Source organism: Phaethon lepturus, unplaced genomic scaffold (assembly GCF_000687285.1).
Source record: "Phaethon lepturus isolate BGI_N335 unplaced genomic scaffold, ASM68728v1 scaffold49907, whole genome shotgun sequence".
NCBI lineage: Eukaryota > Metazoa > Chordata > Aves > Phaethontiformes > Phaethontidae > Phaethon > Phaethon lepturus.
In genome coordinates this window covers 62167-76358 of record NW_010555042.1, presented here as the reverse complement: position 1 = coordinate 76358, position 14192 = coordinate 62167, and the positions used below count along the sequence as shown (strand labels likewise).

Below are 14192 nucleotides of genomic sequence, written 5' to 3'. Positions count from 1 at the left end.
CGAAAGCATCTGCAGTTTCTTACAAGTAAAGCACTATATAGTCCTGCAGTAACATCCTATCCATACATAACCATTTGCTTGTTCGTTGCCTTGCTGTCTTTCCCTCCAGTGGACCATGAATTGCTTACCACGTGATGTTTCTGACTATTCTCCCATATTTCCAAAACACTGTTACTGTGCTGGCAGGGTCACAGCCACTCAGGATTAAAGTATGTAATAACAACCTGATGCAAAACACCCTGCTCTCAAACGCTGAAGATGGAGATGCCTGTCTCTTGTAAGAGGCTGAGAACATTATGGGGCAGTTCAGACAATCACTGCTCAGCAGAGCTACCTCTGCACCCTGTGCTATTGAGCCTGTATCAGTGCTCAAAGGACCTGGGGGCTCACTTGTGCTAACCCAATGACGAGTCGATCTGGAGACAGACTCACAGGCTGGAAAGGTCTTTGAGAGTCATGTACTCCCACCCCCTGCTCAAGGCTGGGTCAACTTCAAAGTCAGAGCTCTGTCCAGTAAAGTTTTGAATATCTCCAGGAAGGGAGATTTCACAACCTCCGTGGATAATTTGTTCCAGCGCTCAACCACTCTCTCAGTCTTTTTTTTTTTTTTTTTTGAAACATACAAATGGAATTTCCCTTGTAATTTGTGACCATTACCCTTGTCCTTTCTCTGGCCACTCCGAGAAGAGTCTGACTCTGCCTCCTTTCCCAACCACCCGTTATGCAGCTGAAGGCTGCAGGCAGAGGCCTTCCTCCTCCTCTGCTCTCCTCCTGGCTCAGCAAGCCGAGCTGCCTCTGCCTCTTCTCAGACATCATGTTCTCCTGTCCCCAGACCATACTGGTGACCCTCCTTGGAGTCTCTCCAGTTTTTTCATGCCTTTCTCGTACAGTTTCATGCAGCAACACCTACTCCGATGTTTTCTTGTCAGTTTTATAACAGTTCATGAAACAGTGCATCCCAGTTTGCCACCAATAAGTGACTTAAACTCTCCTCTTCACCTCCCCTCCCCATCCATGTTTCCAGCCATGTATTGTTAGATAGGAGGGAGACTTAGGAGCTTGGTGACTCAGAAGCCGTTCAACTTTTCAGGCTGGGAACACCGCCTGTGCCTGAGTTCAGAGGGGCCTGTCAGCGGGAAGGGTTTCCAGCTGGAGGGGGTGAGAGCATGAAACCAAAAATGGAAGGAAGCTGGATGTAGTTTGTAAATTGAGACCTAATCACCATACAGATATGATTAATAAATTACCACTTTGTTCTTCAGATTCAATTAAAATCACTGAATTAAATTTGGAGAGTAGGCTTATTGGATTGCAAAGACATGGGAGACTAACAAAACGCATGCGATACTGAAAGCAGAGAGCAATTTCAGATCTAGCTGAAGAGGTGAAAACGATCTTGGCTATCATATGAGATTTACATATGAGCTTTCCAGCATAGCTATTACATGTGAGGGAGTATGTTGTAGTTATACAACATCTTTTCTGTGGTACATTTTCCTCACAGTCTCCCTTAAATAATGGGATCAGTGGAGAGTTGGAAACATTTCTTGCCAGCTATTTGTTTCTTTAATGTAAATCAAAGACAGACTGATAACATAAAGCAAGACAAGAGCCATTATGTCCTGCTTCAGGAATTGCTTGTGATTCCTTTTCATCATTATTATTACTTAAACTAATGAAATGTCTCAGTTCTTCTTTGCATGTTCTTCAAGGGGAAAGGACAAGATTAAAGACTCATGTACATCTTTGATCTGCTTGTTTTCATGTTTGTTTTCTCTTATCTATCTTAAATAGACAAGTTCATTACTTATATGCAAATGAGAATAATTTAGTTTTTGAAAGAACAGGAATATCTTGGAATAAAGTCATACTTTCAAAGGATTCTTCCATTTGAACAAAAGGCATGCTATCACTAACCAATGATTTCCCCTAAAAGATAAGAGGCATTACAATAGTTTAAGAGTTTAAAGTGAGGCTTAGAGATTTACAACCATAAATCTCATGATTTCATTAGCAAGACTGCAACATTCAGTACTGGACTAGAAGGACTTAAGTGTATCAGATGCAATGGTCTTGTGGAGATGGTGATACAAGTTAAAAAGAGGAAGTAAACGACTGTAGATGCTGTGAAAGAGAAATTATGGTAAGTGCTTCTCTCCTAATGGCCTTACTAAACTGTCACCTTTGCAGGGAGGAGATCGCCTTGTGCCTTGCACAGAATGAAGCGCACCATCAGGATGAGATATCAGACACACCTTCTGTACGACAGATAAAGTTTGCAGACTCCATCATGGGAAGCATCTTCCCAAGACTACTTCAAAGATTAACGTCTCTGTTCAATGGCCCAAAACTCTCATCCAAAGCCACAGCCAGCAGTCCTCCTTCTCAGATAATTGCTTGACCCTCCACATGCTGCCAGTCACATACTAAAGTAGATCCTTCACTGGAGATTAACTCAGGACACACAGTACCCTCCTCAGCCCCTGTGCAATCACTGCCTGCTGTGGCTTTCGCCATCCTGCAAAATTCATGGAGCCCACCTGGTGTCAAAATGACTTTACAGAAAACTTCTTAACAAGAAACCAATGGGAAGAAATTACATGTAAGAAATAAGGTCAACAGGTCTAGCACTTAAACATCATCCCCTGACCATCTTCCTATCTCACGTCTCACAGACGACAAAGAGAACTCTAGTATTACTGCTGAAATATGAAATCTGACACACTGACAGAGTTAGTTTTGTTTTTTTTTTAAGCCCGTGTCCTGGCTGTTACAGGGCTGAGACAACAGGTCACGTTTTGCTGAATTATCTCCAGGACTTAACTTGTCGTGTAATTCCAAACTGCTTCCAATTAGCTCTGCAACTTGATGTCTCTTGGTACAAACAATTCCCACATTCTTTCACAGAGAAACTCTGTTCAGGAGGGCTCCAGGAACAAGCTGCTGAGGAAGCAGATTGCCTATGCTTTCCTTATACAAATTTATCCTCTTCATATCAAAAAAGGGAGTATCATCAGGGCAACCACCTACTTCCTGGACACCTTGTTAGGTGGGAAAAAAAGAGGAGGCCTTGGATTTTCATCCATGTGAATATTACTACCTATCTTCTACTTCCACATATACCGTACAGTCTCCTGTGCTAGAGATACTCTTAAAAATTAAATGTATTAAAGCCAAAATTGAAATCTAACCATATTTGTAGCTGACACCCTGGCTGCAGGTGCACAAGCCCATAATGGAGAACAGTTTTGCGCTCTACTGCATTAATTGCCAGCCAAGTTGGGACGAACAGACCAGGGCATTCAGCGAGAATCCTTGAAGTCCTGATTCTCTGCTCATCAAAATCAGGAACCTAACTGGTATGAGCTGTGTCTTCCTTCTGGCACATGAACCTGGATTTTGCACACGTGGTGAGGAAGAGTGGTGGCTGAAGATATACATACTGTATGTCCAGGTTCCATCTCACTGGGGAGTCACAGGAAATGATTCCAGTAGATTCTTCAGTCTTTCTAGCTGCCTCTCTCACTAGCTGGACTCGTTGCTTTCTTGATGGATAATTATATTGGTTCCTTTTGGGTTTATTGCTTGATCAGCAACTTAAGTGGTGTGCAAGAAGGGAAACGGACCTGGAAAGGAGGGTCACTATACAAAAGAGGACAAGGAGTCAAAGGTGGTTATGAGGCTGGACAAAAGGACACACGATGTTTTTTATGAAAGGAAGAAATAGTTGCAATGGGTCAGCTTGGAAGAGGCAAAATGGAAGATGACTTAGGGAGACCCGGAGTAATCAAGGAAAGATGTTCAGAAATGTTGCTGTCATGTACCAGTGCAACATCCCTCCTGCTTGGAGATAATGGCTTTGTCTGCTAATCATATTTTGCAGTCAGCCACATTGCCCCATTCCCTCACATTGTCCCATTCCCTCCCACAGTGCCCAAACTACCAATCCAGAGGAGGCTGAACTGCTCCTGGTAGCTGCCGGTACCAGCCAAACCTAGGAAGTACATGCATGACAGAGGTTAACAAAGAGGAGGCATAGGTTCTTATTCAACACTGAAAACATAGGTCCTCACAAGATCTTCTTTAAAAAAATGTGGGATTTTAAATCATTCAGACGTCAAAATGAATTTAAGCTTTTTATTTTTTTTTTAATTTTAAATGAAGTCTAATAAATGAGTCACAATTTTTTGCACTTTCAGAATAGGGCAGTCAGTCTGCATAGTTAGATGATAATGCATTGTGGGGTAGGAAATGATAGCACAACTTTCTCTGAATAGTCCAGCTGGCTCACCCTTCATCTGATGCTCTGTATATCCAAACATTTCAACCTTTGGACAAACTTCAGCCTGAGTATATCAAATACAAACAGAAGGAAGCATCTTTCCTAAAGTTGGCCAGCAATGAAGGTGCTTACAACACATGCAAGGCTTTCCAACAAGTAAGCACAATACCTTCATACAGACACATGAAAGTTATAATGGCAAAAGATTTTGAGCACAATGACAGAAGAATCTTGCTCCAGCAAAGCAACACAGTTTTTCTTGCATATATCTGAATATCCAAGATATTACCATAAAAGTTTGTGATCCCATCCTTTTGCTACAAGAAAATGTGTCAAAGAAAAAAAAAAAGCAGAAATTTAGAGGAACAGAGAGGAACCCTCATGGAAAGGGCACGACCAAGATGAGCTCTTCTGAACTACCTACATCATTATATTCCATAGCCAGGACTAAAAGAAAAAACAACCAAACCACAGCGACTCATTAAAACAATTGTCTGCACATCGCTACCATTTTTCATATGAAAAGAGCTAATAAAGAGATTAGAGAAGATGTCAGGCAAAACTGGATGAAGAAAGTACATGAAGAAATTCTAGTTCGCCCCATGTCATTACTACAGCTTCAGCAAAAAATTAATAATACATAATTGCTTAGGAGGCATGCTTTCTTATTCTACTGAAGAACAGAACTAGTATAATAAGAAAGTTATTAAAACCTCTGCACAGGACAACTGCTTGTGCACACATTAGTCTCGTTCAAACTTTGGAAAGAAAATACGGAAAAGGAAATCTGCTTGAACATATAAACCTATCAGTTCCAAACTATAGCATATTACCCGAATGAGCTTCTTTCTTTGTTGACTTTCATGTTTATGTATGTCTATTTACATTGCTAAGCTGCCTGTATAATTACTTGATTGAAAGCACACTTACGGTACTCACATACGTAAATTAGGCACACGTGCTTTTGCAGCCAAAGCATCTATAAATTATCACAGCCGTTACAGTCACAGTGAATCTGCTGCCAGTCATGTTCAAATTCCAGCTGGGATAGTCTCATTCTTGCTATCCAAAATTTCATACTGTATATTTAAAAGGAAAATATATTCTTTCCGTCTGTAAATACAGAGCAGCTGCTCTCTATGTCAGAGGATGCCTGAATTTCAATGGGGGAGGGTGAGGGATCCCTATACATTAATGTATACGTTACAGAGTGTGTGGCAGTACTTTTCTCTATAAGATCATTATTAACACTCTCAGTTTTACTTTTTCTGCAGAGCAAGCAAGGCAACTCTCCCGCTGCCCCAACAGCAATTTATTAAGGGTCCAGAAACATCTCGGAATTACAGTGCATTTTTTTCCCTGAAGTAAAATGGTTTTCTCCTCAGATTTCATATATTGATAACATTTTCTACTGTACCATTAGAATGAAATGTAAAAGTCTCAGCTTCATAGTTCTGCTGATGCTGAGATAGTTGCATCCAGACAAGAAAAGATTAAATTTATTATTATCCTTGCTATTATTATTCAATGCTGAACTACCATAAAGACGCACAGTGCTTTATAAATCCAGACCTAGGGCTCATTCCCACTGCTGCTGACTTCTTTCCAGCTCTATAGGTTTTGTATCTCTTTCAGGGGGTTTGGGACAAGATGACAAAACCAAACGCAATGGTCTGATAATATTGGTGGGTATCACTACAGCACTTACATTTTCAGTGATCATTGTCAAACACAGGGACGTGTTTGCCTTTCAAGCGCAGGACCCTTCTAAAGAAATACTAAAATGAGAACACTTTTTTTTTTTCTTTCTTATTGCGAACCCTTGTTTCACACACAGACATTCATATACCTTGCTATATTTTAGTCATCATTTTGATCTCAAGGGTCGTTAGTTATATACATTTCTGTGTCACTTGGCTAGATGTACCAAGGCAGTCTTTTCACTAATAAACATTATGAACTTTCTGTCTGTTTCTTGTGTGTTTTGCATGGGAGAAAAACCCCATAAAATAAATACACTATATTTATTAATTTCTTTTTTCCTGAATCCTATCTATATTGGGAAAAGCCAAGACATGAGGCAAACACAAGCATTTTTATCTCCCCATTCTTTCAATTTTCTTTTTTTTTTTTTTTGTTTTTTTTGTTTTTTTTGTTTTGGTTTGTAATTTTTACCACACATTTACAATTTCCTCAACTTTTAAGCTGAATCTCATGGTGATTTTTTGGAAGCACAAACAGCCATTCCAGCACTGCTCACCTGATTTCTGTCTCTGGCATTTGCGTAGCGGAATCGCTGGATATAATAGAAGACAAGCCACGCCAGCGAGATGATCATCAGCACAATGAAGGAGATGGAGACGAACACCACAGAAGTCCGGCTGACATACTTCTGCAAGTTGCGTGTCCCGATGGTTATGTACATCATCACAGTAATGTTCCTCTCCAGAAGGCTCACTATCTCTTTTCCTTTGGGTTCAGGAATCATTATTGCTACAACATCTTCTAGGCCTATGAGACAGAAGAGAGAGAAAAGAAACCTTAGGTAAAACAAGTGACAAAACAAGGCAAAACAGTAACAAAAAAGTTCCCCGTTCTCCTGCTCACCAGGAAATAAGTCAGATGGATCTGGTGAAGGTTTCACCTGGAACCGGTTACACAGTGCGTTTCTATGAACTAGTTTTGGTGAGGTATGTAAAATGTATTTCATGGGTTGACATAAGCACAGATTTCCAGCACTATTCTAGACAATATTGCTGTAAGCACTGCAGAAAGGGAGACACGCTGCAGCCAGCATCTTTCGTCCAACACTCCATATACATTTATCATAGCCCATTTTGCAGGGTCAAGAGTCTGTCAGAGAAGCCCCCCACCCCCAAACTCCACATTCAGATCAAAAATACTTTCAATCACAGATCCCCACCTGGTGTCATAACCTGAACGCACCAAAGCATCATGCCCTCACCTGGGGCTGGCAATAGGAAAAGCCTGTGGGGACAAGAGCAGCTCAACACGTTCCCAGCTCACCCGCTGCCTGGTGCTGCCGCAGGCTCCCCACAGTCCGAGCCCAGGCAGAGGTTTGGGAGCCCTGCTGGGAGCTGGACTCACCGACTGATGCAAGTTTAAAGTCAAGAGCTCTGTTTTATTCCACAAAGCGCGCTACCACAGCCCAGATCAGCCCCTGACACAGTCTGCAGCATGGCCCCAGGAGGACACGAGTCAGCACCGCCAAGGCGGCAAAGTGATGTCTACTAATGGGATGGGGCAGGGACTTCCTACAGTCCTGTCAATCTTTCTGAAGCCATGGCCCTGTGAAATGGACCCTCCAAAGATCTATCAAGCCTTGACTCTGCACCACCTTTCCTTTCTGTACAGTGCTGTTTCATTTTACTTGCATCACACGCTGCTGAAACAGTTTTCCTTCCATAATTTTATGTCCCCTAGGGACATGACAAATATAGTCTGAAACTATCTGGGACTGGGCAGTTTGTTAAATGCCTTTTCTGGCTTTATAAACATACTATAACTCCTTTATGGTTTAATATTAGGGATATTCTGTTCTTCCACTTCACAAAACAAGTACATAGACAATTTTTACACGAAATCCTGAACTGTACTAAGTGGCTAAGGACAAACAAGATATATTTTAATGTAGAAACGTGCTAGAAACAACAGCACATGAAATGATCACAAATGGGCATTTAGAAAGAAAGGTACAAACTGGGGATGTCTGAAGTCAGAGAGACGATGCTGGGGTAGGGTATCAGAATTTCAGCTGAAATCCCAGGAAATCAGCCCACATGTCGTTAACCCCACGACTACCTGTATTTTTACTGTGGCAGGAGGACAAAGTACTGCCTGCCTTGGGGCATTTGTGGAGGTGGGAAAGGATCACTTGGCTGCAGATAGAGGCAACTTGTGTTTCCAACAGCATCCTCCTACAAGCTGATATCCAACCTGAGCTTCACTGGTGCAGCACTGCGCCCTGGTCCTCATGGTCCAGCTCAGACATTTCTCCACCAAAACCCCCTGGGAGGCATAAACCAGGTTTTCAAATGTATTGAGATGCTAAAGACCAGGAGGTGTCTAGCAGGATTTTGGATATACTAAAGCAGACAGGTGAGTGGCATTCAATGTAAAACGCTAACCATGGTGGAAACTTTATGAAATTCTGCTGGGTGCCTAGATCAATTGGAGGTACTGAAATAGCTGTGACAGACTGTTGCTACTCACACACCAAATCTGCCGCAAAGCTGGGAACTGAACTCTCCTCTCTCAAGTCTTGGAGTAGAAGTGCAAACTGCACCACTCTTCCTCTCATGAGACTTTCTATCGTAACACTTTCCTGATTATGAACAGGCCAGTCAGCAAACAGGGGGAAATCAATAGTTCAGCTGAGTCTAGAGTTTTATATATCCATGATAGGAAACTTAACCTTTCTGCTGATACTCTTTCATAAAGCATTAATAATTTTCAGTTATTTCCCTTTATTTGTCTAGTGAGAGCCCACCTTCAGAAGCCAAGATAAGTCTACCTTTGAAATGCTTCTGATACCTGTTTAGTATAAAAGGCTAATGCAAACATTACCCTAACAGCCTAGGGAGAATTTGCCAAGTCTCAAAGTGGCTGAGAAGGGCACTGGTGTCATGCCAGTAATTTTCCTGCAGTCAATAAAACAAATTGTCTGGAGCAGTGCTTAGTTGTCCACATGCCTGCCTTTGTTCTCTTCCCTTTCTTTAAAGAAAATAAAAATTTTAAGATCACTCTACAGGAAACCAAAGTAACCACCTCACATATAGCCAAAAAGAACCCATAGTGAAAAATCCCACAGCCCAAAATACTGAAATGAAAAAGCCTCTCAAAAGCCATCATTCTGTCCCACTCACTTGTCCAGTACAGACCTCTAACATCATCTTCAGTACAATCTGGGACACTGTATGAATGAAGTTACCTGAAAGCCTATAAAAATGGAGATACAGACAAAATACTTTCAGTAGAAAAAATTAACTCTTTAATTAACTTGAACCTTAAATTTCTTTAAAAACTTTAAACAACATGTTTAATTCAACTGAATATAGCTTAGTATATTTCTGGAGAACTGTAAATAATGGGCACAGGCCAGATATGACATGTTGCAAATAAAGCATCACATACCATTGTTCGAATATGAAAGTAATTTTTGTAATAGTAAAACAAGCACCTCACAGTAAAGTAATGAAAAAGAAGGAGAAAAAATTTGTGATCTCCTGCATAAATTTAACCTCATTCCTGTTTTTCATCACCTGCCCTTTCTGATCAAGCTACAGTGCAGCTTTCTGGCTTCACGGTGGAAACGTAACTGGTTTTGAACAGGAGTGCAACCACACCCTCCCTTCTCCACTCCCTGCCAGGATGGTCTACTGCCACCTCGGGCCTAGGGACTTTTAACATACTTTAAAAAACACAAGATACTAAGTAAATTGCAATGGATATATGCTAAGTAAAATTACATTTAGAAATGCAAAGTAGAAGACACAGCTATTGCAAGAGGAAAGCAGTTGCTTTTATTTATTCAAGCCCTTAATATATTCAAATTGCAGGCTATCTGGTTATTTTCTTGGAAAACATTACCATTTGTAATGAAGCATTCTTGGAAAAAAACCCCAAATCAGCAACAAATAACAATCAGGATTTTTAAAAACATTTTATTGAGTTTATGATAATTTCTGCAAAGCACTATAGAGAATGCTATTTGATCAATCAAGTCATTAAGCTATGTTTTTAGTCTTAAAAATGCTCAATATTGGAAAGAAAAGAAAATTAAAAAAAAGAGAAAGTAATTTATTTCCCTTTTCTCCCTTCTACAACAAAATGTTTGTATTATCTCAGTTTCAGTAGCTAATGATACACGGGAAGCTCTGACATACATGAATACCATACACATTAAAGAGGAGAAATAATGTAACGAGACATCAATATTAGAGATGCTTTTCTACGCCCAAATACACATTTGTGTAAAAGACTTCAAAAACCAGAAAATATCTGGTAATATGTACTGATGCTTCTCTGGTGAGTTAAATGCCAACGATGCCTTCCAGTACACACACCCACAATGGTAACTGCATTTAGTGTCACTCTTGTTACCTAACACACTTCTTTTCTTTTTCTGGCCAAGATTAATGCAGAATCTGACATGAATTTTTAAGTAGCTGTCAGGATGAATCAGAGATTCATAAATCAAAGGTATTCACGCTGCAGTGAATGGACTTTTTTTCTTCTTTTTTGGCTTAGGAAACATTTAACATGTCAGTGCTCTCTCCTTATAAGCCAATAACAAAACAAGTAAGGTAGAACTTACAGGCATTTGGGATGATTTAAGCCACTTTAACTTGCTGATGCGTATTCGCCTAATCAAGTATTTCTGGGTGGAGGAAACGCGCTGCCGTTCAGGCAGCTGTTCCGCTTTTGGGCTCTGCATCCCACAGCATTACGCAGGAGGGCCATCGGCACGGTTATTGGCGGGCGTTGGACAGGCCCGGGCATTGCTGGCTCCAGCGGGGCCATGCTGGAGAGCTGTGGACAGGCTCAGCTTGTTTCCCAGTCACTGGGCCAAATGTGTAGCCCTGTGGCTACTCCATCAACAGCACAACAGCTGCACCAAGCTGTGGCTACTCTGTTCGCTTATGAAGAGTTGCTCTGGAATTAATAGTTCTTGATATACTGAATCCCCCAAGCACTATACCTTCCTGTGTGGGTCATCCTGGGCTCTTCCTCGCCCCAGACTGCAGAAGGAGTCCCATCTCCTACCGAACTGCTAACAGCAGGAGGAACCACGGAGTGAGGGGAGATGGAGAGTGACTCTGCAGCAGCCGCCAGCCACCCTCCAACACCTGCGTGTGGCGGTGGACGACAGAAGCCTGTGAAGATGACAGTCTGAAGACAGACTGCTTGTGAAGCAGTGATGAAGTCAGAGAGTGTTTTCAACAGCAAGATGCGTACTTCGGAAGAAAGACTCTCTCCAAACCTTCTTCCTCCCCACTTCCTCTCCTCTTGGCTATGGAGATACATTTCAGCTGGGATGCTTTTATGCAAAATTGCGAACTTTTTCAAGTGTAACAATCTATACACTGGTGACAGGGGAAAATAAAGACTTCAGTTCTTTAACGGTAGCTTTTGTAGAAGAAACGAACAGATTTTACGGCCAGAAGACATATGTTAATTCTCCACCTTGGCCACAGGCTGTGCTGACAAACCTGTGATAGTTGATTCTGTTCTGGGAGTTTCAGGGGTGATCCTGAAAAAGGTCCTCTGTTCTCCTAATTAGCAGTCAGGCCCAGCAGTAGCGGGCTGCTGCTTTAATGCTGTCAATTTTTGATGCAGACTCTAAAAAGTGGTATGTTTCTGACACATCTTAGAAAAGATGATTTAATTCTTCATGCTTGGCAATTGCCAGAAGTCCGTCAGAGAAATAATTAATTGAGTTATTTGAATAGAATTCCAATTTGGGAGGCATATAGAGTCTTCTCCAAGATATTCTATCAAGATGTAAGTAAGGATTTCTCTCATGTTGCACATCAAAATCAAGTACTAACGTATTCCTTTTTACAGATTTTGAAACTGAAAACTCAAACTATTTTAGAGTTCAGAAATTGCCCTGATAAAACAGACAGTGTTCAGTCCTGCTCAGAGACCAGGAATAGACATGTTGCAGGAGGGTGCAAGAACCTAAGCAACTCTTCCTTTACTTCTTGAAGAAGTAATTTCAGTTTTAGGAATCAATTTTGGTAACTAACAGCTATTGGAAAAAAGCAAACCAAACAGATCTAAACAATCTGATAGCCTGCCCATGCCCAGCTCTGGAGCACCCTCCCTGGGCTCAGCCCGTGGTCTGTGGGTCCTGACAGCCCCACACAGCATGAGCCAATTCGGTGGTGGTGGTTCCTGCGAGCTCAGCAGTGCTTGCTCTGCACAAGGACTTACTGTGCTGCCAACCACTCGAGTGCTTTCCTGCCGTAGCTCCTGCTGCTGCCCGTGTCTGTGTGAATGCATTTTACTGTATGATCTGGATGATGTATAACATTTCAAAGCAAATTTGGAGCAAAGCACAGACATTATTTTTTAAAGAATACTTTTTTTTTTTTCTCCAGAACAGCAGCTGAAAAATTAGTACTGAGGAGAATGAAAAGGAATCCATGGTGATGGTGCTGTAGTTGCGATCGTCTAAGCTACAACCAAGAACGGTCTGTTGGGCTATTAGAAGATACTACCTTTTGCTACAGACCTTGCTTTCTTCGAAAAAACTATTGCTTTATAATCGTGTTTGGTTTTCTTTACAATGAAATTACATGGGAAGTGGTATATAGGTTAATCAGATGGCATTTCAGTTGAATTTTATGCTATGTAACTTGTGCCAGACATGGGCAACTACAGATTAGGTTGTTCAAAGTTATTGAGTGAGGTTCCTCACCAAAGACTCTTAAGCAAAAAAGGCATCTCTGAATAAAACAGGAAGGGCCCCACATGAGAAAATAAGGGGTTAAAAACCAGGATCCTGGTGTTCCAAAACATCAGAGAGCCACCAAGTACAAAAGACACCCAGGGACCACAAACTGCTGGAGGCTGGGAGAGCGATTCTGGGGAGGTAGGACTAAATGTTCATCCCGTGCTTATACTCTTCCCCAAGCTGCTGCTGTTTGTCATTATGAGAAACACAATGCTGGGACAGATGGACCTCTAAAACTGCAGACTTGGTTTTACATTAACTGGGAACTGAAAATTGTATCTCCCCTGGAGAGAAGAAAGATTAAGTCAAGTCATGACAGTGAAACAATAGGGTCAAAGTCAGAGGGCTGATTATGCCAAAAAGACCCTCTCTGAGCCAGAGTGTGGAAACTATACCTGTTTCTGGACTGGTAATGAACAAGAAAGGGCCAGGGCTGAGACAGTTGGTGCCTCTCGCTCCTCAAAGCCCCAGTTAGGGCTTCAGCCAAGGCAGAAGGGTGTGTTTCTGATGTGGAGGCAGGAGGGTGGGTTGGTGGCTCAGAGCTGTGCACCACATATGTGAGCATCAAGTGTTTAGCTGCCACCACAGGGCTATGAACACAGTTGCAAAGCAGAGGAAAGCAGTAAATAGCAGGATGGGAGATGCACCTGCAGGCCTGGAGAGACAGACTGCATCACCATCTACGCTGAACATCACACCTGGGTTCTGCAGGTGGGACCGTCCACCTCTTCTCAGTGCCAATCCCAGAAAAGTATCCCTGTCATCAAGGGCAAAGCATTGGTGAGGTTTTGGGAAGGATTTCACCCTACAGGGAGGGAAGGCCACAGAGTAGGATGCAGAAGTCTTTGCCTACCCACCTGTGGGGCCCACAAGCACTGCCTGCCCCACGCAGCAGCCCCACGCTGCCCTTGCACCCTGCTGGGTGGAGGAGGAGAGCTGCCAGCCACCAAAGAAAAGCAGGAGCATGAATGTTCTCTGTCCCCGCTGCTAAAACTAAGACACACCAGGCAGGCAGAGCTAACCCCCTGCTAGACTGCCCAGCCCAAGAGGAAAAAAAAAAAATGCAGGGAAAGGCCAGAAGCAAAGACAGCATAGCAGCACGTAGCCCCAGTTTTGTGGGTATCAAGCTACTTAAGTTATCAGAACACGAGTTTTCACCATATAATCTTTTTTCTTTTTTACTCCAGAGCCCTTGCTTTGCAATGACGTAGGTGCTTTCATCTCCTTCTGCCCACATTTCCAATTTGTTTTCCTTCTCTGTTTAAAAGCAGAGAGATATTTCCTTCAACTTATCCTTTCCCTCATTTCCCGCTTCTCCTTGGCACTGTTAGCACTCGCCTTGGTCCTTTGCCCATCTTCCAAAACATTTAACTGTAAATCAGGCTTCCTTAAAAGGCAAATGCAGCAACCACAGAGAGCGGAGCGACA

The 14192-nt window shown here is 42.1% G+C and overlaps 1 protein-coding gene across 1 annotated transcript in view; it reads right to left on the bottom strand.

The window, feature by feature from the left end:
* RNF150 (ring finger protein 150) overlaps positions 1 to 14192 on the bottom strand; it is a 117186-nt gene that overhangs the window by 40834 nt on the left and 62160 nt on the right. The window contains exon 2 of the mRNA XM_010292024.1: positions 6543 to 6793. Coding sequence (XP_010290326.1) covers positions 6543 to 6793 — 251 coding nt within the window. The remainder of the gene's footprint in view (positions 1 to 6542; positions 6794 to 14192) is intronic.